The sequence below is a fragment of the Anabrus simplex genome, chromosome 1 (assembly GCF_040414725.1).
Source record: "Anabrus simplex isolate iqAnaSimp1 chromosome 1, ASM4041472v1, whole genome shotgun sequence".
In the NCBI taxonomy this organism is placed as follows: domain Eukaryota; kingdom Metazoa; phylum Arthropoda; class Insecta; order Orthoptera; family Tettigoniidae; genus Anabrus; species Anabrus simplex.
The window spans coordinates 1,554,201,123-1,554,227,058 of record NC_090265.1 but is presented as its reverse complement, the minus strand read 5'-3'; the positions used below and the strand labels follow the sequence as shown (position 1 = coordinate 1,554,227,058).

At 38.8% G+C, this 25,936-nt stretch overlaps 2 protein-coding genes across 2 annotated transcripts in view; both read left to right on the top strand.

Moving 5' to 3' along the window:
• LOC137498543 (repetitive organellar protein-like) overlaps nt 1-20,142 on the top strand; it is a 278,597-nt gene extending 258,455 nt beyond the window's left edge. Inside the window, exons 12-15 of the mRNA XM_068226217.1 lie at nt 14,500-14,589; nt 15,393-15,482; nt 15,982-16,071; nt 19,986-20,142. Coding sequence (XP_068082318.1) covers nt 14,500-14,589; nt 15,393-15,482; nt 15,982-16,071; nt 19,986-20,142 — 427 coding nt within the window. The remainder of the gene's footprint in view (nt 1-14,499; nt 14,590-15,392; nt 15,483-15,981; nt 16,072-19,985) is intronic.
• LOC136880344 (ubiquitin carboxyl-terminal hydrolase 50) overlaps nt 14,478-25,936 on the top strand; it is a 199,804-nt gene continuing 188,345 nt past the window's right edge. The window contains exons 1-2 of the mRNA XM_068229180.1: nt 14,478-14,589; nt 15,393-15,482. The gene's annotated coding sequence lies outside the window, so the exon portion shown is untranslated. The remainder of the gene's footprint in view (nt 14,590-15,392; nt 15,483-25,936) is intronic.

Here is a 25,936-nt window from a genome sequence, read left to right as displayed (position 1 = left end):
ATGTAGACAGATTATTATTACTATCACAAGGTACCCTATAATTGTTTTCATATTGACTATTTCTTGAACTACTATAAAGATGTCTGGCTGTAATGTCTGCAAATGTAAACATTACTCTTGCCCACGTGGCAGGTGAGAATTAAATTAGGTGAAACCAGGTTGGAGGGTTTGATGATGCTTGTTGTTTTAAGGGGCCTAACATCGAAGGTCACTGGCTCAGGTTGGAGGGTTTGTTTCAGGTCCAGTTAATTGCAGCTTTCTGTCAAATTCATTGCATGACATTAAAAGTAACTTCCCAAAAACTGATTCTACGGAAATTGAACTTAAAATTGATCCTATTAACAATGATATTCAAACCCAGTTAAGACAGTTTTGGCAGTTTGAGGGAGTTGATATTAAGTCCTTGTACTATTCTAACGAAAAAAAAGAAAACTGTGAGGAACATTTTGTTAAGAACACATCTTATATCAAAGATGGTAACTCCAGAATCCATATACATAAAAAAACTCTGAAGAGATTTTGATTAATTTCAATGTGCTGAACATTGTTTCTTGTCTCTAGAGCTCAGAATCAAGAGCAGCCCACATTTTTTATGTTATGGGAAGAGAAGTTGATGGATAGCTAGAAGAAGAACAATGTAGTTTCTGTAAGGGAAGAAGTAGCCAGGACCTGATTTTCATATTTGGACAATTAACTGAGAAATCTATTGATCAAGATTGAAGTGCATGTGTGCTATATCAATCTGGAAAAAGCCTTCATTAAAGTTTGTTAGGGTGAGATATGGAAAGTACTGGAGAAGAAGCACGTCAGGCAGATCTTAAATTCAACCCATCCAGAGTTACTATGAGAACTGGAAACAAGGAGTCTAAAGAGTTTCTCATGACTTCAGGTGTGTGGCAAGGAGACATTTGTCTCCCTTCTTGTTCATCATTATTATGAATGACATCATCAAAGATTGTAAAATGATTGGGATTTGGATGATGAGACCAGTCATGCTTTCCGAGCTTGTATATGCTGAGGATGCTGCCATATCCACTAAGCCACAGGACAGCCTCTAGTACAATCTTAATATTTGGAATCGGGTAATAATGAAGATAGGAACAGTAATTAGTACAAAGAAGATTAAGTCAATGGTGATATTAAAGAAGCCTGACCCACATACCATCACCCTGAATGACAAGCAGATTGAATAAGTACAGAACTTGAAGTACCTGGGAGCAACAATCACTGAGGACAGAAAAACTGATGTAGAGATAAATGCTAGGATTGCTGTAATAGTTTGCCTGTACCATACCATCAAACAAGGTTTCATTGGGAAGAAGGAAATAACCTAGAAGAATAAGTTGGCTCATTACAACTCAACATATATGCTGTCACTTACATATATCTGTGAGTCATGTGCCCTAAATACGCAGCATACTGCAAACCACAGAAATGTGGTACCGTATATCTGAGGAATTGAAGGAAAGACAGAGAGAAATAAAGTATGCAACCAGACAATCAGGACTATGCTCGATGTATATTGTACGTGAACCTTTTCTTGAGCCCTGAGCTCCATAGTGCTGAATGGGAACTACTCTTTTACAGCAATCCTAGCATTTATCTCTACATCAGTTTTTCAGTTCAGTAAAAAACTGAGGAAACCCAGCTTCAGCGGTGTGGAAACATCATCGGGGTAAAGGAAACTTGACTTCCAGGCAGAGTATGGGAAGTCAAAGCTCTTGGTGCAAGACCCTACAGACAACCTCATGTGACCTGGAAAGATGACACCAGAATCAGTCTGAGAGAAAGGGTCTTAGACTGGCACAGTGTCAGGAGTCGGGCTCAAGACAGAATTGGGTGGAAAGCACTCTGCAAATCCTGTACACATTCAAATAAGAGAGGATTGATTGACTCGACTGAGTCTGTGCCATAATTTCGTAACTAGGGAAATCTCGTTCATCGACGATGTGCTAGTGGTTTCCGGATTAGTTCATAATTCGGGCATTCCCTTTCATTGCTTCACAACTCCATCTAGTTCACTACCAGTCATTCAAAGTTTGAATTAGCAGTGAGACAGATCATAGTGTTCTTGTACGTTCAGTGTGTGCAGTTGTATATTGATATTCATTGAATACATTAACGTTGTTACAATATGCCTAAAGTAGCTCAGTCAACGAGTTTAAAATTGAAAAGTTACATATCATAATTTAAAGATGATGGTTTATCAACTGACAGTAAGATATTATTTTTTAATTTGTGTCATTGTACAGTGACATCTACTCAAAGGTTCCTTGTGCAACAGCACGTTTCAACCAGTAAACACCAGGCTAACAAACAACGAGATTCCAAGCAGAGACAATTGTTTCTGACACAACCAGCAACTTCCAGTGTAACATCGGAGTTCAACACCGATCTCTGCCATTCTCTCATCTCTGCTGACATACCTCTCTTCAAACTAAATAATCAGTGCTTCAGAAAATTCCTCGAGAAATATACTAAATGATCCATCCCGGATGAGTCAATGTTCAGAAAAACGTACTGTTCAGCCGTATATGATGAAACTGTTCGGAAGATAAGGCAAGAGGTTAAAGATGGTCCAATTTGGGTTTCCATTGATGAGACAACAGACATAGAAAGCAGGCTAATTGGCAACGTAATCATTGGTTTGTTAAGCAAAGATTATTGTAAACGGATTCTCTTACACTGTGATGTTCTAGAAAAGTGAGATAACAAAACTATAGCAAAACTGTTCAGTGAGGCTATGGGTATCCTCTGGCCACAGGGCACCGGGCTGAGTGGCTCAGACGGTTGAGGCGCTGGCCTTCTGACCCCAACTTGGCAGGTTCGATCCTGGCTCAGTCCGGTGGTATTTGAAGGTGCTCAAATACATCAGCCTCGTGTCGGTAGATTTACTGGCACGTAAAAGAACTCCTGCAGGACAAAATTCCGGCACCTTGGCGTCTTCGAAAACCGTGAAAGAGTAGTTAGTGGGACGTAAAACAAATAACATTATTGGCCACAGGGCGTTAAGTATAATAAAGTGTTACTTTTTGTTAGTGATGCCGCATCTTATATGATAAAAGCCGAAGAAACATTATGTGTTGTATATCCTAAGATGACTCATTTAACATGATGCTTAAAACTTACATCATTGGTTTGATGTCGTATTTTTTACGATCTTGAGAAAAAACACTTTTTTTGGTAAAATGGAAATGAAAAATCAAAACTTATAGAACATATTTTGACATACGTTTAAAAGATGAAAATACATTTAATATAAAAGAAAAGTTTATTGAGGAACAAGGTCAAGCATTGTCTAGTCGTCGACGTCACCTAGCAGTTAAGTCCGTCTGAAAAGTTGAAAAAAAATTGAAATTAGTATATTTAATTTTTTAAAATAAATTGTATGTTTAAACAGAGGGCTAAATGATCAAAAAGTTTTGGTAATAGCTAAAAATAAATCTTACTTGCAATGATATGATGTCTTGATGATGCTGCAGTTGATTCAGGCGCTGCAGATTTTGCAGATATTACTGCGGTGCTCCGCGCAGAACGCAGTGTCGCACTTGTTGCAGTAGTTGGCTGTCATTCTTCGCTTTTCAGCTGGGCATAGTTTACAAGTTGTTCTCTTCTTATCCATCCTAGGAAGAGCTGGATCTGCTGTTTCTTTTCAGCCAAGAACACTGAAGACCATACTTCTTAGCTCCCTCGGAAGATTTCTGATAGTCAAGCGCTGTTCTAGCCATGAAAAAACCAACTGTTGATACAACTGATTCAAATAAGCTGATCTTGTCATGGTTTGTTCTTTTCTAGAACTCAAGACCCTGTTCAAAATAATAAGTGAGTTAACTCCTCCGATGTCGATCAAGTCATAAAAAATGCAGTGGGGCCATCTTTTTTTTTTTTTTCCTTGCACTAGATCTGACTGAAACCATTTGGTCAAGAGTATCTACTCCTCCTTTGGTCTGGTTGTAATGGTCAATCATAACTGCTTTGCCATCTTGATTCACTCCCTTCTCTTGGTGCATTGTGGAAATAAGGCAAACTACCTTGTTCTTCTTAGCCTTGTGCGATAGAAGTGTTGTCGTGTTGCTGAACAGGTATTTTGCATCACCAATGTCCCTGTTCTTCGTTGATCTCATACTCAAAGGTATTTCTGGTTCGTTTAGGTGGATCGTTCCTAAAAGTGTCAGCTTGTAAGGAGCCTTGAGCAATTCATCAGCCAACGGAACGGTTGTAAACCATTTATCCATTGTTATGTTGCGGTTTGATCCATGAAATGGAGCCATTAACTTTTTCACATAGTAGTGGGAAAGAGGGCCTTCGACAGCTGTGTTTTGTTTCCCTAAGTATGGCTCAGCAACTAACATATACTTAGAACCAGCATCACAAACCATAACAATTTTTAGCCCATATTTAGCTGGCTTTTTAGGCATATACATTTTGAATGGACATCTGCCTCTAAATGCAAGCAGCAGTTCATCAATGGTGAGATACGGGCCAGCCTCGTAGTTGTCTATGCATGATTTCATGAAAGCTTCCCAAAGGTCCCTTATAGGTGCGAAGCGATCCGTCGCTACTCTCTCAGCTCGGGTAGTTTTGTCATCGAATCTGAGACAATCTAATAAAAACTGGAATCGCTTTTCACTAAAGCAAATTCTGTAAACATTACCACTTACAGAAGGATCAAACATTAGTGCTGTATTTAGGCTATTGTCCTTGTGGAGAGCAGAGAATATTAGAATTCCCAAGAGTGCCTTTATCTCTGTGGGAGAGGTTTGACTGTTTGAAAACGGAATTGTTTTGTAGTTGACTTGCTTTCTCACTATTTCTTCATGAGTAACGATTGAGTTCACCATAGTGTCAGTAAAGAACTGAAATGCATCTAAAGGGGTCAGACCATCTTTACCGCTGCCTTTAGGCCGTTGTCGGATATTCACAATATTTCTAGGGGTATTTCTTGTACTTACGGTTGGAGGATTTTCAGTCCAGGAATAACCGTTTTTTCCTTTGATTATTTTTGTCGTTCGTTGTGGAGTCGAGCTTGCAGATCCTGAAGAACCAGTAATAGTAGTAGTAGCAGCAGCAGTAGTATTACTACTATCAGGTCTTGATTCATCAGATAGAGTTGTAACCGATTTTGTCCCACAACTACCAGAGGGATGAGGGGTGTCAGGAACTTGTGTAGTAGTGCTGTGGGCCAACCACTCCTGATGTGTACATTGAATTCTTTTCATTTGATGAATGACCATGACGTTTTCTCTTCAATTGTTCATGAAATTCATCATCTGAGGATTCATCTGAGGTTGAAGGTATATAGTCGTCACTCCCAGAGTATGCTAAAATGTTATTTTCTGACTCACTTCCGCTATCTCCTTCATCATCATAATAATAAAAACTATCACCATTTAAAAGTTTGTCAATCTCCAATGGTGACAAAGCCATTTTATAAAAAACTAGTAGTCTAAAAAACAGCATAAAACTCAACAAAAACAAAAACAAAAGATATACTTAATATAGCCTATGGTACTAATTTTCAACACACTAAGTCAACAACAACAACGACGAATATTTGATCTAACAATTAAACTTAAATTGAAACACAACACTATGCAAAATAGTTACACCATCGGTATGATATCGTAACATTCACGAACTGACGTCAAAAGCTCTAAAACAAGAGCTTCCAGCACGACGGTTGCACGTGCACTGACCTTGTGAGTTGAGTGGGGAAAGACATTGGGAGGGCCGGAAAAGTCCGCGCAGAAACCTGTTCTATGCAATCAAATTTGTGTTACGTTTCATAAAAATTACGACATCATACCATTCCAGGGTTAAGAACATTCTGCATGCCATGGCCTCTGAAGATGCAGCCTCAATTGAAGCTGCAAAAACAGTTCTCTGTGATACAAGTGTGAGAAATGACTTATGTTACATTCAGCATACTGAAAAGGTTCCAAAACTCGCATCTCTCACTTTCTGAAAGTTGTGAAATTGTGAATAAAACTGTGGAACAACTAAATCGTGGTACAGGTAAAGTTGCAGATGTAGCAAACATGAAGATTGCCACTGTACTTTCAAAGAACCCTGGGTATGAAGAAATGACAAAGGTTGCTGCAATGTTGTATGGAGATTTAAATGTAAAATTAACATTGGGTTTAACCCCAGCAGATATTGTGAAGTTGAATTATGCCCCCATTACCTCTTCCGATGTTGAACGCAGTTTGTCAATATAAATCTGTCCTTAGAGATAATAGAAGATTCACTTTCCAGCACTTAAAAGAATATATTGTAATCCATTGTTTTGGTAACAGGGAATAAAAGATTGTGTGTTCTTCAAATATATTAAAATGAGAAGTGCAACATTATGTTGCATGTAGATCTACTTTGTTTAGCTTCTTTGAACTTTGATAATAAATAGAAATTAAGGTTATATGTGTAATTTTAAGTCCATATTGTACCATTTCATTGCCCTGATTATATTGAAACGAGATATTACGACACCAATGTTTGCCATGCATCATAATAAAATGACAAAGATTATATAGTGGAGAAATACATTAGAAGAAAGTACAGACATACAGAATTAAATAGGCCATGATTATGTTATAATAAAAGTACAGACATGTGGAATTAAAGAAGCCGTGAATATGTCGAAAAGAATACAGACTTAGCGAATCAAGTAAGCCATGGTCAGGAAGTAAGACATTCGGACCTATAGAATCCACACGGCCATGATAAAAAAAATGCAGAAGTTTTTAAATTGTTAAAATGGAAAAGTGAACAATCACATTTTACGTTGAGCATCAGAACGAAGTTTTCACGCGAGATTCAACACGTAAAGAAGGAGAAAGCTGTTTTACGAAAGATGATTTGATGAACGAGTAATATTATAAAGATATTATGCCAATCCTCAAATAAATATCAACGTTATCGAGGGTAAAAACTAAAAGGAGAAGGAGAATTAAGTTATCGGAGACCAAAGCTTGGATCGAAAAATTAATACGAGTTACTTAGAGGAAAATGAAATATCGCCAACTCAAAATACATTTACGTCAAACTAGAAATTATCTAAAGTACTTTACACATCTTATAAGTGGAGACTTTTATTGAATTTTGATGGAATAATCTGCTTGAAAATAGAAATTAGACACAGGAGAATTCGTTGTGTAATTGAATTGTGGAACTAATGACGATGTTAAATATTATGTTTTTATCGCATGTATATGACGGCGTCGAGATGAGCAACTAAGCCGAAGATGGGGTTGACAACTGATGGACACTGACCAGCTGTTTCTCCAAGCCCGAAACTGGTAACCACTGCCCAAATATAACGCAGCCATCACCTCGAGCCAGGAGACCAAAGAAGATCGAGTTCGAATCCAGCCCAGTCCTGTAGCGCAAGCAGATATAAGCTAAGTTCCATGTAATTTTATCTATTGAAAGTAACCATATATATTTAACTTTAAGAAGTAGTACATTGATGTTAGTAATGTGATTTTAAAAGGTCGACATTTATGTCTTCGAGAATTTATTTCAATGTGCGCATCCTCGCAAAGAAATGATTATAATTGTTTTAAGACCATGGATGTAGGTAGTCTTCGATTACGTAAATCAACATTCACATGTAGGGATGCTTATAGTCAATTGGGGAGAGATTAGAAAACGATACTTAGACTATTGCCAAGGAAAAGTGCTATACATAATGTAATTTAATCCAGCTGTAATGCGGAGTGGAAATAGATAGTTTCATAGGATATTAAGACGTGGTTATCGCCAGATCGTCATCACATGTAAGTAAATACGAACCTGATACACTCATATATGTATTTCTTTTACAGGAAAGGAGTGATTATTTATATTTGAATAGAAATTAGACCCACTAACGCATCATTGTCATATGATAATGGTATATTGAAATGATACGCCACTGATGGAGAAATGATTGATATTTATGTGTGTAATTAAGAGTACATACGTCGTAATGATGAGATTATAAGTATGAATATTCTGAGGATATATTTGTTGATATGATTAATGAGGAGTTATAATGGGATATGATGAGAGATATGTATTTATGATTTATTGGTAGTAATTACGCGACATAATACTAATCATAGGTTATAGTTGTTGTGATTGCGGCATGATTTTAGTAGTGGCGTAGAATGTTTTGGACTGATAGGTTATTCATATGGTGAAATACGTTACCGAATCCGTAGGCTGATAACCATATACAGTCATCAAAAATAAAATTTCTAAATAATAAATATTAAGGTGTAAACCTGATATCTTCTAGGAGAATTTCACATGTTGTACTAAGTCCTGTTTGATTTGTGTCGAAGCCACGTTTTGATGGGAGAAAGCATCTTCATAATTTATGTTACTGCCATTGGCTAGTAGATAATTATCACCAACTATATTCTCTAAGATTCTGTGATGTAGTGATTGAATTTAAATGCGATTGTGAAACTTGATAAATGTAAGACCTGTTAGGACGATGATTAGAATTTATTAGACGATTCCTCCATGCTTTTTAGGAAATAATATGGATATATTTATCCAGTAACAGGTGAAACTTGTTGATTTCTTTTTTTATTGGAATATTATAAAAATAGCCATTTGAAGCTATGACATTTGGAACTTTGATTTTTCTGCTAGCATTATAATTGAAATCAGGCAAGGAAATAAGAGAAGATTAATGACTTGATGAGAGGATAAATAAGCACTTTTGATTTTACTCGCACTTTTTATTTTGTTCACACTTTTGAATTTATTCACACTTTTGATTTTATTCATACTCTTGATTGTATTCATATTTTTTTATTTTCTTAACACTTTGATTTCATTAATATTCAGCAAGATTGTTACTTAATGAGATTGATAATTATGATAAATTATACTTCATTAAAATTTTCTTTACATTTATGTTTATTAAGAACTGCATTTCTTTAACGAGATAATGATTTGATTTCAGTCAAGGACTTTATTGATTAATTCTTTGAATGAAGATACGACAAATCTATTTATATAATTTAATAATTGAATAATTCATCCCAAGGCAATTCATGATCATGAATAAAACAAGAATTTAAGAATTTAAATTATTGTTATTGCAATTTATTTCATTATTATAGCAGATTAGTTTAAATTGAATTCTTGCGGGATTATTGGTTGGATGAGTTTGAGTGATGATTTTATTCACATTAAGGAAAAATGGATTTGCTGGTAAACTATAAGGGAGGATATGTGGGTTCCCAGTTGATCTCACATTAAAAATATATATATTTTTTTGATGCATATTAGTTACACCTGAGAGGTATCGTGTAGCAAATCAGAGAATAATTTGACGCCTACTGTGAAACATGGAAAGGAGATTATTACCCTAATCGAAAATTATGAAGGCACAAAGAAAATTTATTATTGACGGATAAATGGGGATAAATGTAGCTAGCGATGCATAGCATCATATTTAATGCATGATACATAAGATTGACTCCAATACGTGGAGTATTCTGAAGAGGAGAAATAGCCAGTGCAATATATAATTCCATATTTCAATAGAAATAACTAAATATATGTGTACATATTTTGATAATTATTACTACATATAAATCCATTCCCTGCTCATGAGCTTGGAAACTCACTTGTACCCTGCCAATGGCGTGCACTTACCAGTACCTCAACTTGTCTGTCCAGGTGATCTTTTAACATGCTTCGAAAATTCAATGACTTTTTTCTTTTGCTCATGTCAGTCTTGGTTCTTTATGACATGTGGTGAGCAGGGATCCTTTTGTGGGATGGCAACTGCTGCATTCCATTATGAAGAAATGGTTCTGGATGATATGGTTGCTTACACCTTGCTGTTTGCTGGGCTGAGTGCCTCAAACGGTTGAGGCGCTGGTCTTCTCACCCCATCTTAGCAGGTTCTAACCTTGGTATTTCAAGGTGCTCAAATATGTCAGCTTTGTGTTGGTAGATTTACTAGCATATAAAAAAACTCCTGCAGAACAAAATTTTGGCACCTCTGCATCTCCAAAAACTGTCAAAGAATTTAGTGGGACATAAAAACAATGACATCAATTATTATTACACCTCAATATTATCTAGCATTGAATTTGTGAATGATCTGCTGGAGTGTGACCGGTCTATCTCCTCTTAGCATCCGGGCTAACTGATCACGACCCCTGAAATCAACAGCCCAATACCTGCATGGTTTAAGAGATGGAATGACCCATACATCTGGAGTCAAATCTGGTCGCCATCAAATGTGCCAAGATCTCAGGTTTTACTTATCCTGTGCTTAACTGTTACTCACATGACCAGTGTGAGATCTGGTGATATTTCAGTCATGTGACAGTACTATTAAATTCACTAGGGCAACTACAGTGCCATTTTGCAAAACAGGCATCTATCTGTAATTCACATGCTCATCAGTTTATATATTTTGGCTTTAAATTTGATGCCTACCTACCATTCAATGCCAAGACTTGGTCCTGCTGGTAGAATTGAGAGCTACAGTTGACCATAATGGTTTTTATGTATTGCTATCTCTTCTGCCTCCCCAGACAGACAGAAGGCACCAGTTTATTCTTTCTTTTTCCAGTAATTGAAGAAGCCTGAAAGGAAAGAGGTTTCCAACACATTTGACAGTTCTATGACGTGTTGTTCCGCAGGAGGTATTTTATTTCCCTCCTAACCTTTGAGCTTTACTTGTGAAACACACACCAAGCATTCTCTTATCCACCACCTGGGGATGCACTCTCTAGGAAGTGGATTCCCCTGAGAGAATGTAGTGGCTACCATCATAACATGTGGTAAAAAGTTTCATATGTGTACAATATATGATTAAAGTAGTCTGAACATTTTCAGTTGATCAGTTTGTAAGTAGCAATTGTATGATTTCATTTTATTGAATGAAGTATATTAATCTGTGCACTGGAGGGAAATGGCATTATGTCCATCTTTCACAAAAATGAGGTTTAATGTTGACTTTGATGCTTTTACTTGTAGACACGATATGGGCTTATGCAGTGTCAATTAAACAAGGTGAATCTCTTTACGTTGTGCAGAAAACTTTGCTCCATGTCTTCAGAAGAAAATCTCTACTGTTCACGAGGAAATGTTCTACAATAATGAGGGTTTAAATTTAAGAATGCTTTATTGTTGGAGCTGTAGTGGTATGCTTATTCATCACCAGGTGTCTTGCTGTATGCTGGCACAGCACTAGTATTTCAAGCAGGAGCTGACGACAACATTAAGCTCCAGTTAAGATGTTCTATCACACTGAGTGAGTGTGAGAAGTAACAGAGAGGACATCAGAGGAATCGGGGACAAATGTGGTAGCAGAAATAAATAGTAACTAATAAAATAAAATGGATTGAATAAAATAGAAGTGAAGAATGGAAAGGAAGTATGTGTGAAAACCAGAGGAGGTGGAACACTGATGAGTGAGCGGGGGGCATAACCAGTTTACACACACAACACATAGCTTGTAATGCACCATCTGGTGTTGATAAGTGTACAAATTTGGAAAACACCGAAACAAAATAACAGTAGAGAAAGGACGGGGAAGAGAACTACTTACATAAATCCTTAATGGATGACAACCACATATTACTTAATTTGATAGGCAGTGTCCCTGTTGAAATTGTTAATATTTTTACATATTTCCACAGCTTCCTGTATAATGCTGCACCTGTAGTGTTTTGTGTGGGTAAAAGCTTCATTCTATCCTGGTATCTTTGTTGCATTTTATTTTATTAGTTTCTGTTTATTTCTGCTACCACATTCGTCCTTGATTCTTTTGATGTGCTCTCTGTTGCTTCTCATGCACACTCGGTGTGATAGAACATCTTAATGTTGTCATCAGCTCTCGCTTGGAATACTAGTGCTGTGCCAGCATACAGCGAGCCACCTGGTGACAGAATGAGTGTACCACTATAGCTCCAATGGTAAAGCATTCTTGAGTTCAAACCCTCATTATTCTCTAAGTCCTCCTCGTGAACAGTCGAGATTTTCTTCTGAAGACGATGAGCAAAGTTCTCTGAAAAATGTAAATAGTTTCACCTTATTTTCTTGACATGGCATAAGCCCAAAATCCCATATCATGTCCAAAAAATGAAGGTTTTTAATTGTTTTTTATGCATTCTTGTCCAGGGTGCAGAACACTATATTATACCGCAATGATAAGCGAGCTCCAGTTTGAGCATAAAGGCACCAAGTCCAGTATGTTTCCAAAACAAATGAAAGAAATAATCAAAAGTTGAAAAGAGGGCATTAAATAGTAAGACAAATATTTGAATTATTATGTAAAAGGAAGTTTACAAAGCTGTTCATTAAAAAACTGGCTAGTGAAACAAATACTGATAAATTATTTAATTTAATTTCAGGGTTGAACCATGTTGTAGTTGTCTGTACATCACATACAGTTTGCCGACGTTTTGAATACATTGCAGTATTCTTTGTCAAGGTGACTGAAATACCCCTACTCGATCTGAGGTAATCAGTCTCCCAGGCAGAAATTTACACTACTAGAGTGGCCCTGACCTTGGTCTTTTATATCCTAGCCTTTCTGGCTGATGTAAGCCCTGCCTGTCTCATGAGTATTCTGGAAGGTATGTGTCACAGCCAGGTAGTGGGAGCTTGCCCGCGCTGTTATGTAATGGGGTTTCGGCCCGTGTGTTTATATTGTGGTCTGTATGTCTTAAACTATGAATGATAGGCATCCAAGAATTATTGATTTTATATCCTTCTTCTAAATTTGTTGTTTCGGATGTTTCTTGATTTCGATAGCCTTGCGGATTTTCCTTTCCAGATTCCAAGGGATAGCTGCTAGGATCTTGGTCTTCTCAAATGATATTCCGTGCCTTGTTTCGTAGGAATGCTTGGCTACCGCTGAAATATCTGTGTTTTGGTTCTTGGTGTGACTGATATGTTCTTTTAGGCGGGTGGAGATCAGACGTTTGTACATTGTAGCTGCGGAGCTTGTTATGTTGGTGAAACAAAACAAAGGAAATTTTTTATATAGAACTGAGGGAGAAAAATAATCCCCACTTATACCTTGCATAGGTTTTTCTTTGTGTGTCAGTATAAATACAGCAAGGTACACCATGTGGCATGCATGGCTACTCTCAACTCAAGTTTGAACTGTTTCTGGTAATCCTCTTCTTATCTTAGTCACAGAAGCTTTGCCCCTTGTTCACCCTCATTGGAGGGTCTGGCTTACAAGGGCTGCACTCGGCTAGAAATAGCCACACGAAATTATTATTCCCCTTGTTTGGTGAAAGGCAGGGAGGAAATTCCAGATGCCAGGCAATTCCCTGGCCTAAACAGCTGGATAGAATGAACAATGTTTAACTAGCTGCAAGTTCAGTATACCAGTACCTGTAATAGGATTACTTAGAAGAAATAATAATAATAGCATATGGCTTTTAGTGCTGGGAGTGTCCGAGGACATGTTTGGCTCGCCAGGTGTAGGTCTTTTGATTTGACACCTGTAGGTGACCTGCGCATCTTGATGAGGATAAAATGATGATGTAGACGACACATACACCCAGCCTCTGTGCCAGCGAAATTAACCAATGATGGTTAAAATTCCCTACCCTGCCGGGAATCGAACCCAGGACCCCTGTGACCAAAGGCCAGCACATTAACCATTTAGCCATGGAGCCGGACTTAGAAGAAAAACATGTTTTAAGTTTATTCATCGATGAAATGTCATCAGCTGGTCTTTTTTTTTTTTTAGCTGGTATAGCCATTGGCAATATACTGTATTGTCAGTTGGTCTGTATTTGTGGCAAGGTATACACTGGCCAAACATGCCGGTCCACTGGTACTCGTATGAAGGAACATAAAGGAAATATTCGTCTCAACCAGTCAGACAAATCGGCAATAGCTGAACATGCCCTATCATCGGGTCATGATATCTTGTTCCAAGATGCTCGAGGTCCTACCCACACTAGACACTGCAGGTCCACGATTATATGGGAAGGTTTGGAAATATGTAGAAAGCCTAACAATTTCAACAGGGACATTGGCTATAAATTAAGTAATATGAGATTGCCAGCCATTAAGGATTTACATAGGTAGTTATATTCCCTATTCCTTCACTACTGTTATCTCGTTTTGATGTTTTCAAAATTCGTATGTTCCTCATCACCAGATGTTTCATTCCATGCATGTGTCAGTGTCATGCTTTCATAATGTGTGTGTTCACCTGTTATGTGACCCCCTCTCAGACTGATTCTGATGGTGCCGCCAGCTTCCGCCTCGAATGCTAGCACTGTACTGCTTACGGTGAGCCATCTGGTGATGAATGAACGTGCCACTTACACTTCCATTAGTAACGTCTAGATTCAAACTTTTATTCTTAGAGAAGTCCTTCATGAAAAATTGAGATTTTTATCTGAAGACGCAGAGCAAATTTCTCTGCAATACGTAAAGAATTTCACCTTATTTTCATGACACAACATAAGCCCAAATATCTTGTCTATTAATTTCTTTTTGTTTTCTTTCCAGGGACAATAAAAGTCTTGAGAAACAGGAGGAAGAGAGAGAGTTTACAATTCCTGAGAGCTCTGATACCCACCTGAATAATCTTTCAGAAAGGTAATCATTAATATGTAGCTTATGTCTTAGAGCGTAATTGATGTCATTAAATTTTATAAATATATTCTACAATTTTTTTTACTTTGACAGAAAATGAACTTGGGAAACAATTTACTATTGTAAACTGAAAAAGAACAAAGAGAAGTGGGTGTGCACAGACCTCAAAAGGTCCTAGATCCATATTATGAAATGAATTCAATTAAAACTATTGGCTTGTGCAGCAAAAGTTTCAAAAATGAAATAAATCAGGTTTCAAGATACTTGGGAAAAGCTGCAGTCTGTCTTTGTTGCCATAGAAATTCTATAGACTTGGTTTCTCTCAGATGAGTCTTTGAAGGATCTCTTTGTTTTATTTTTGCTAGTTGCTTTAGGTTGCTCCGACACAGATAGGTCTTATGGTGACGATGGGAGAGGAAAGGCCTAGGAGTGGGAAGGAAGCAGCTGTGGCCTTAATTACGGTTCAGCCCCAGCACTTGCCTGGGGTGAAAATGAGAAACCATGGAAAACCATCTTCAGGGCTGCTAACAGTGGGGTTCAAACCCAGTATCTCCTGGGTGCAAGCTCACAGCTGCATGCTCCTAACCGTACAGCCAACTCTCCCAGTCTTTGAAGGATCAGATACATCTACAGGGATATTTCCAACAGGATGTTGGATGTTGGTTCTTTTGAGATATAATGTGTGTTTGTGCATTTGTGTGCTTTTCATATCATGTTGGAGTGTTAGCAATTTTAATATAACACTGCTTTCTTTCTACCATAATGTTGGGTATCAGATGCAAAAAATGTAATTTTTTCCTTTTCAGGAACAATAAAAGTCTTGAGATATGTGAGGAAGAGAAACAGTCTACAATTCCTGAGAGCTCTGATATCCACCAGAATAGTCTTTCAGAAAGGTAATCATTAATATGTAGCTTTAATTCACGTCATATTAAATTTTGTAAAAATATTCTACAGTTTTTTCTGCTTTGACACAAAATGAACTTGGGAAACAATTTACTATTGGGTGTGCACAGACCTCAAAAGCACCTAGATCCATATTATGAAATCAATTCAAATCAAACTATTGGCTTGTGCAGCAAAAGCTGCAAAAATGAAATAAATCTGGTTTCAAGATACTTGGGCAAAACTGCAGTCCGTCTTTGTTGCCATAGATGTTCTATAGATTCGGTTTCTCTCAGATGAGTCTTTGAAGGATTAAATACATCTACAGGGATATTTCCAACAGGATGTTTCCTACAGGATGTTGGTTCTTTGAAATATAATGTGTGTGTTTGTGCATTTGTGTGCTTTTCATATCGTGTTGGAATGTAAGCAATTATAATACAACACTGCCTTCTTTCTACCATAATGTTGATATCAGATGCAAAAAAAATGTAATTTTTTCCTTTCCAGGAACAATAAAAGTCTCGAGAAACAGGAGGAAGAGAAACAGTCTACAATTCCTGAGAGCTCTGATACCCACCAGAATAGGCTTTCAGAAAGGTAATCATTAATGTATAGCATATATCTAGAGGATAATTCATATCATATTCAGTTTTGTAAATATATTCTACAGTTTTTTCTAGTCTGACAGACAATAACTTTGAGAAACAATATACTGTTGTAAACTGAAAAAGAACAAAGAGAAGTGGGTGTAAAACTAATGGCTTGTGAAGCGAAATCTGCAAAAATGAAGTAAATCAGGTTCCAAGATACTTGGACAAAACTGCAGTCGGTCCTTGTTGCCATAGTAATTCTCCAGATGATGGTGCCTGGAAAAAGACCAGTCAAACTTCTCACAAGGAGACACGAGGGACGTTCAGTATATAATGCAAAACATTTTTCTCAGATGAGTCTTGGAAGTTTCGGATGCATCAAACATCAGTCTTCACAGCAGCCCAATTGTTAACGTAAGTGCCTTTGACTGATTGTAATAACCTATATACAGTGCCATAATTTTATATCATGAAGGACAAAGGTAACTGCTCAAGTTCATAATAACGCAGTTTCAAGCCACAGCTCATAGTAACTTCATGTTACAGTCTTAACGATTTGCTAAAACACACTGGGAGAGAAAACAGAATGTAAGAAAATTGAAGTTACCTTGGAAGAGTTATCTCCAGTAATGGAAATGTAAAACTAGAATTACAAAAGAGAGCACCCAAAGGATCCATCTTCTTCTACCAAGTGCAGGATTTAGTCTGGAGCAAGGCAGTTCCTTTCATACCAAAATAGACAATATTCTAATCATACCTTCAGCCAATCTGGCACTCAGCTTGGAGAGTTGTGCCTTGAATATACAACACACTAGTAAGTTACAAGAATGTGAAATGAAGCTTCTAAAATCAGCTATGCAGAAGATGAGAAGGGACAGAATTAGGAATTATTACATAAAAAGTGGCATGCAGGTGAATATAATAGAGGAAAGACAGAATTGCACAGCTGAAATGGTTTGATCATGTAAAGTGAATGCATGAGATGTGGATTGCCAGAAAGTACTTAGAGAGGATGGTGCCTGGAAAAAGACCATTCAGACTTCCCACAAGGAGACACGAGGGGCATTCAATATATAACACAACACATTTCATTTCTCACCCAATTTGGGTTTTTAAAAAATTGGAATTTTGTCTGAGACATCTTTGAATATTCCTGCTTCATCTTGTAGAGTTTCACTAAGTTCCATTAGATGGCAGTGCTAAAACTAGACTTCAAAATGACGTCTGTAATGGAGATGCATACCAGAGAGCAGTTATTTTCTTTTGGTGGAAATCCAGGGCATCACAGATATTCATAGTTGCTTACAGAATGTCTATGGAGACCTGGCAGTGGACAACAACACAGAAAGCTGTTGGGCGAGGCGTGTTTCATCATCACAGCAAGGTCAAGCAAACCTGTCTGATCTCCCATGTGCTGGCCGACTGCACACAACTTTGATGCCTGCAAAGTTGGAACTAGCGGACAACCTTATTTGAGGTGATCGACGGATCAGAGTCAAACACCTCGCTGCTGAACTTGACATCTCTGTTGATAGTGCTGACACACTTATCCACCAGTTGGAGTATTCGAAGTTTTTTTCCGCTGGGCTCCTCGACACCCAACATAACACCATAAAGAGCAAAGAAGAAACATCTGTGCGGAATTGCTTGCATGTTATGAGACTGAAGGTGACGATTTTTTGTCAAACATTGTCAGAGGTGATGAAACGTGAATTCATCACTGCGAACTGGAAACGAAACGCCAATCCATGGAGTAGTGCCACACCAATGCGGAATTGCTTGCACGTTATGAGACTGAAGGTGACAATTTCTTGTCAAATATTGTCATAGGTGATGAAACGTGAATTCATCACTGTGAACTGGAAACGAAACGCCAATCCATGGAGTGGTGCCACACCAACTCTCCCACAAAGAAAAGGTTCAAAACGGTACACTCAGCTGGTAAAGTCATGGCTATGGTCTTCTGGGACTCTGAAGGGGTTATTCTGTTCATTGTCAAAATCAATCAATCAATACTGATCTGCATTTAGGGCAGTCGCCCAGGTGGCAGATTCCCTATCTGTTGTTTTCCTAGCCTTTTATTATATGATTTTAAAAAAATTGGAAATTTATTGAACATCTCCCTTGGTAAGTTATTCCAATTCCTAACTCCCCTTCCTATAAATGAATATTTGCCCCAGTTTGTCCTCTTGAATGCCAAATTTATCTTCATATTTTGATCTTTCCTACTGTTATAAACGCCATTCAAACTTATTCGTCTACTAATATCATTCCATGCCATCTCTCCACTGACAGCTCGGAACATACCACTTATCTTGATTGATTCATTTATGTCTTACATACCACTTAGTCGAGTAGCTCATCTTCTTTCTCCCAGTTCTTCCCAGCCCAAACTTTGCAAAATTTTTGTAATGCTACTCTTTTGTCAGAAATCACCCAGAACAAATTAAGCTGCTTTTCTTTGGATTTTTTCCAGTTCTTGGATCAGGTAATCCTGGCGAGGGTCCCATGCACTGGAACCATACTCTAGTTGGGGTCTTACCAGAGATTTATATGCCCTCTCCTTTACATCCTTACTACAACCCCTTATATTAACACCTAGATACTTACGATCCCCAAAAGGAACTTTCACCCCATCAATGCAGTAATTAAAACTGAGAGGACTTTTCCTATTTCTGAAACTCACAACCTGACTTTTAACCCTGTTTATCAACTTACCATTGCTTGCTGTCCATCTCACAACATTATCGAGGTCAGATTGCAGTTGCTCACAATCTTGTAACTTATTTACTACTCCATACAGAATAACATCATTCGCAAAAAGCCTTACCTCTGATTCCACTCCTTTACTCATATCATTTATGTATACGAAAACATAAAGGTCCAATAATACTGCATTGAGGAATTCCCCTCTTAATAATTACAGGGTCAGATAAGTCCAATTGCACTCATTTTTGCCAGTAGTCTCCCATGATCCACAATATCAAATGCTTTAGACAGGTCAGTCACGATACAGTCCATTTGGTCTCCTGAATCCAAGATATCTGCTATATCTTTCTCGAATCCTGCAACTTGAGCTTCAGTGGAATAACCTGTTCTAAAACCGAACTGCCTTCTATCGAACCAGTTATTTTTGCAAACATGTCTTATATAATCAGAAAGAATGCCTTCCCAAAGCTTACATACAATGCATGTCAAACTTACTGGCCTGTAATTTTCAGCTTTTTGTCTACCACCCTTTTTTATGTGCAGGGGCTACTGTAGCAACTCTCCATTCATCTGGTATAGCTCCTTCAACCAAACATTAATCAAATAAGTACTTCAGATATGGTACTATATCCCAACCCATTGTCTTTAGCATATCCCCAGAAATCTTATCAATTCCAGCCGCTCTTCTAGTTTTCACCCGTTTTATCTTATTGTAAATGTCATTGTTATCATATGTAAATTTTAATACTTCTTTAGCATTAGTCTCCTCCTCTATCTGGACATTATCCTTGTAACCAGCAATCTTTACATACTGCTGACTGAATACTTCTGCCTTTTGAAGATCCTCACATACACACTCCCCTTCTTCATTAATTATTCCTGGAATGTCCTTCTTGGAACCTGTTTCTGCCTTAAAGTACCTATACATACCCTTCCATTTTTGACTAAAATTTGTATGACTGCCAATGATGCTTGCTATCTTGTTATCCTTAGCTGCCTTCTTTGCTAGATTCCCTCGTGGTGAAACAATCAACTTTGAAGTGTATTGTGCTACTCTAAGGAAATTGGAAAAATGACTCAGCATGTTCGTAGCCACAAAAAATGGAAGCAAACTTGTCCTTCTCCATGATAACCCAAGACCTCATGCAAATCTGCGCACCAGACAGTAGCTCACAAACTTCAGTGGACTGTTCTTCCTCATCCACCCTACAGCCCGGAGCTCGCACCTTCTGACTTCTATCTGTTTGGCTCAATGAAGGATGCACTCAGCGGGAAGCATTACATGGATGATGAGGAAGTTATCGATGCAGCACCACGTTGGCTCAACATTGACCAGTCAAGTGGCACCATGCAGGCATACAGGCCCTAAACAGAACAGATTTTATGGTGAAAAGTAGGGTATTATAGCAAAAGGATTGGGGAATTACATGGTGTATTTGAATCCTAAATAAAACCAACCTGCTTTTAGAAGAAAAAGAAAGTGTTGCCTTATACATTAAACTCCCTTCATAGTTAGACCAAATTTAAATATGATCTAACAAAAAAGGGAGAAACATTGGAAAGCGTTAGAACAGAAACTAATGGAGGCATAGTGTTCATGCCATACCTATCCAACCCATATCTAAAGCCCTGCATGGATACATAAAATATTATCCGCATCTGCACCTCTTTCATCCGCACCCACATCTGCATCTGCGAATGGTTATCAGCAGATATTGAAAATATTTAACTATATTACAACCAAGGTATTGAAACGGATAGATCCATTAACATATTACAATAGCCTGATAACTGGCACCAGACCCCCTACAGTCACAGGTTTATGAGGGATTTCCTCTTGCGACAACTACCAACGTATTGAGCCAGAACGTTTATTCCTTCCAATAATTGCGGGCGGGAGCCAGTTAGGCTTCAGTCAAATTTACGGCTTTATGGTATCAAGGCTCTTCATATACCATCATTTTCCCATACCAATGTCAAGGGTCACCTAACCACTAGTAAAAATAAGAGTACACCCGAGTAAAAATCAATAAACTTAATTATTTAGAAATTATCAGCAAAATTATCTGGACTGCCATACAGTTTGCATCTGCCAAGCCACTAACTACAGACTATTTAATTTTCAATAATTTACATCTTGTACAGTTTTATTGTACAAGCTACAATATTGGAGATATTCATGAATTTCAATATTTCTTCTTCTTCTTCTTCTTCTTTTGGGAACTCACAGGATCACGTTAGTCAGTCCGTCGTTCAGGTCTCTTCGAAGGGATTGTTAGGGCTTTGCGGTCTTCCCAGTACTTCTTCAGACGCTCTGATCTTCGTGCCCTTTCCTCAGTTGAAAATATGCGTGTTGTTGGTTTGTTTTGTGTAAGGGTAATGCGGAGGTTTGTATTCTTGAGTTTTGTATTCAATTTTATCTTATTTGTGGTGTCTTTTATTGTAAGGCCTCTTTCCTTCAGATCCTCTCCTACTTCTCTGATCCATTTACATGCTGTCGTGGTATTTTTTGAGACGAGATTGTGTTGTACAGTACTAGTTGTTTCAGAACCCTCGAATCCTGCATCCTCACGATATATCCAAAGAATCCCAGTCTCCTCTTACGCATAGTATCTGTAATGGGTTCTAGCTCTTTGTACACGACTTTGTTAGGTATTAACCGCCGCTGTCCATCTTTCTGGTATTTATTTGTTGATGCAGGTTCTTCGAATCCTCCTTTTAAATTTCTGAAGTCTGTCAGTCTTTGGTTGTTTATTCAGGTGAAAAAGTGTTCCTGCTGCATATGTAGCTTCCGGTTTTATAACTGTGTTGTAGTGTTTTATTTTTGCATTTATTGATAGACATTTATTTTTGTAGATATCCCTTGTGGTTGTTGTTGTTGTTATTTTTTACAAGTTGCTTAACGTTGCACCAACACAGATAGATCTTATGGCAAAGATGGGACAGGAAAGGGCCTTAATTAAGGTACAGCCCCAGCACTTACCTGCTGTGAAAATGGGAAACCATGGAAAACCATTATCAGGGTTGCCGACAGTGGGGTCCGAACTCACTACCTCCCGAATACTGGATACTGGCCAGACTTAAGCGACTGCAGCTATCAAACTTGGTAATATTTATTACAGAGATCAACAACAGTGAGCATTGCTAAGGTGGAAATATTGTTCAGTCATCATGGTAATGAGAATGAGTTAATTGGTTGTCATGATTGTTTTTGAAAGCTGCAACATCATGTGGTTATTAACCCATATCCATCAGGAAGATAAAGAAGATGGCAGATTGAAATGAGAAGAAAAAATGGGAAGGAATGATCAGTTAAAGAATTTGGGGAAAAAGGAATTGGAGCGGGTGGTGGAGTTGGAGCTTTAATAATGACAAGGCAGAAGAAACCAAAATGTGATGACCTAGAATGACCATAAGTGCCTGAAACTTACCAACAAGAACATTATACCAACAGATTATTGTTGTTAGTTGGGGTGTGCTTTGTTTATTCTGTTGCCACTCGTCTATGATATATGGCGTTACTGCTGCAATTATGAAAACTAACCCATCAATGATGGGGACACAACAGCTAGTCTATATATAAAATAGAGTAACATTTTGCTAGAAATTAAATTTCCATTTGCATTCTGAGTCATTCCTCAAATAATTTGATTGTATCAGCGATAGACTTTGTTATTTACACTGTATATTATTCATTCTAGTATTTTAGTGAGGTTTTGTTAGAATTTACAGAAGCCCATGGTCCCCCAAAATGTACTTGTTTGCAGAATTCTTTAAATATACTGTAGTGATAAGTTTAAATGAAAGTCCACATTCTGTTTTCAGTCATTCTACCAGGTCGGGAAAGGAATGTATGAAGCCCCCAACAAGCGGCAAGGATAGGAATTGTGCCGGCTGCCATGGCCTGTCACACTCCTCTGGGGCAATGATTAATGAATGACAGATGAAATAAAATAATATTGGAGAGTGTTGCAGGAATGAAATATGACAGGAGAAACCAGAGTACCTGGAGAAAAGCCTGTCCCGCCTCTGCTTCTTCCAGCACAAATCTCACATGGAATGACCAGGTTGTGAAACGCAGAGCCCAGCGGTGAGAGACCGGCGCACGGCTACCTGAGCCACAGAGGCTCTCTAATAATTTTATATTTATACCATAAATCATAACACAGTACTGAGCCGTATCCTGCCGGCCCATAATAATAATTGGAATATTATTTGACCAAATATGTGAAATTTATTCATTACAGTCTAACATGTTAAAGCATCGTATCCCAAGATAGTTGATACCGGATGTTGAGCAAGACAGTAAGTCATTGGATGTTGCTTCATATTTCCGTATGACCGTGAGAAAAGAGGAGGAGGAGGAGGAGGAGGAGGAGGAGGAGGAGGAGGAGGAGGAGGAGGAGGAGGAGGAGGAGGAGGAGGAGGAGGAGGAGGAGGAGGAGGAGGAGGAGGAGGAGGAGGAGGAGGAGGAGGAGGAGGAGGAGGAGGAGGAGGAGGAGGAGGAGGAGGAGGAGGAGGAGGAGGAGGAGGAGGAGGAGGAGGAGGAGGAGGAGGAGGAGGAGGAGGAGGAGGAGGAGGAGGAGGAGGAGGAGGAGGAGGAGGAGGAGGAGGAGGAGGAGGAGGAGGAGGAGGAGGAGGAGGAGGAGGAGGAGGAGGAGGAGGAGGAGGAGGAGGAGGAGGAGGAGGAGGAGGAGGAGGAGGAGGAGGAGGAGGAGGAGGAGGAGGAGGAGGAGGAGGAGGAGGAGGAGGAGGAGGAGGAGGAGGAGGAGGAGGAGGAGGAGGAGGAGGAGGAGGAGGAGGAGGAGGAGGAGGAGGAGGAGGAGGAGGAGGAGGAGGAGGAGGAGGAGGAGGAGGAGGAGGAGGAGGAGGAGGAGGAGGAGGAGGAGGAGGAGGAGGAGGAGGAGGAGGAGGAGGAGGAGGAGGAGGAGGAGGAGGAGGAGGAGGAGGAGGAGGAGGAGGAGGAGGAGGAGGAGGAGGAGGAGGAGGAGGAGGAGGAGGAGGAGGAGGAGGAGGAGGAGGAGGAGGAGGAGGAGGAGGAGGAGGAGGAGGAGGAGGAGGAGGAGGAGGAGGAGGAGGAGGAGGAGGAGGAGGAGGAGGAGGAGGAGGAGGAGGAGGAGGAGGAGGAGGAGGAGGAGGAGGAGGAGGAGGAGGAGGAGGAGGAGGAGGAGGAGGACTTCACGCAGATGGAAAGAGACAATTATTCAGAGGAAGAAGATTGTGAAGAGTGTGGTGGCATGCAGCGACGTTTTCATGCGTTACTTGATATCTACTACAACATCCGCCAAGATAATGATAGACTATGGGAAGAGAATACAAATTTGCGAGACGGCAAATAGTACTAAAGGAAAGAGATTGCATATATCCAGATGATAATAAATAGTCAAATAATACATTAAGAAAAAAATGAATACTCCATATTCATTTTTTTTCCCTGGGTAAGAGAGGGATGAGCCGTATCCTGCCGGCCCATAATAATAATTGGAATATTATTTGACCAAATATGTGAAATTTATTCATTAAAGTTACAGTCTAACATGTTAAAGCATCGTATCCCAAGATAGTTGATACCGGATGTTGAGCAAGACAGTAAGTCGCTGGATGTTGCTTCATATTTCCGTATGACCGTGAGAAAAGATAGCGTACCCAAGCGCTGGTAAGGATCGACACGTGTATTAGATGCTGACCAAGCAAGATATTTCAGCCAATGGGAACTTAGGGATTTGGCAAACTTGGAGGCCATACCGCGCCAAATATTAATTCCAGGATGACCAACGTGCTCTGTGGATAAAGTCAGTTTCTGTAGGTAATCGGTTTTCCACAGTTTCTGAAGTCAGATATATTTGGAAATGTATTATAAAAATTGGTGGAAGAGATTTGCTAGTGTTTGAGCTGTGTTTTGTAAATATATCACAATAAGTATTGTGTCATCATATATGACGAACTCTCTGATTGGTGGTTGGTTCAGACACCCGGGAACCCCAGCATTATTGGCGTCACCGAAGCCGCCTCAGTAACCCTTAGCTCTGGAGAGCGTCAGTCCGTAGCAAAGATTTGAACAGTGCGGATGCACTAATTCTGTGATTCCGTGATAAAAATTTGAACAGTGCGGATGCACTAACTCTGTATCTCTGTGGTAAAGATTTGAACAGTGCGGATGCATTAACTCTGTGACTGGTGATAGTGATTAACGTGGTGTTATTCCAGTAATAGTAACTGGTTCTCATTGATACTTCAAATTGTGCAGTCGAAATATTTTACTGTACTTGAGTAGGCCTAAATGAAATAGTATAATTTTGACAGAGTTTACTTTCAATTGATAAAGTCGGTGTTTAGTGACCGCGGAGTAACAAGTGTAGTGGAAACGTGCTATTGTTTCACTATTTCGCGACGGGCGCGTATTCGCGTGGAACTTCCGTACCGAACCGTGTGCTGCTTTTTAAACTGTATTTTGCATAAATTACATAGCGTCCATTGCGTCTTAATTATTTTTCTTTTCGTCGTAACTTTTCTGTATAATGTAACTTTTATTTAATTGTAATTTCGGCGACTCTCGGGATTAACTTATTTTTGAAACCGTATCGTTGGGATGCGATAGTGTGAAACTCCATATGGAAATACCACATGGCAGTGTTTGCGTACACTTGTTGCCATACAACATAAACATTGGACTATAAGAAGAAATTTAGTCTTGATTTATATAAATGTTCTTTGTTGAACTTGTTTCTTTAATGTCAAATTTGTATAATCATTCAATTAACGTTTTTAATTTCGACTTATTTCAATACTTTGAGTTCATTTTTTACAAATTTTTATTTTTCTTGATTCAATTATTTTCGTGTGATTTGATCGGGGATATTTATTAATAAATCCATCTTACCCCCTATGATTGTTTCTCATTCGTGTTATACCTCCATTTCCTGTCATTGATTGCTATTTTAGTGTAGAACTTCGACTTTTTATCCTGACCCAATCGACAACCAACCCACACTCTGCCCAACCCTGAGTTAGTCGGATGTTCATACAGGAATGGAGGCATCGTCCTAGAGGGTATTTACCCCTGGGTACGGTACAGTACAATAAGTCCTTATAAAGAATAACCACTTTACCCTTATGCAGTAGTTTACACCTAACTTTTCGAGCATTTACATAATTGTCCCTCG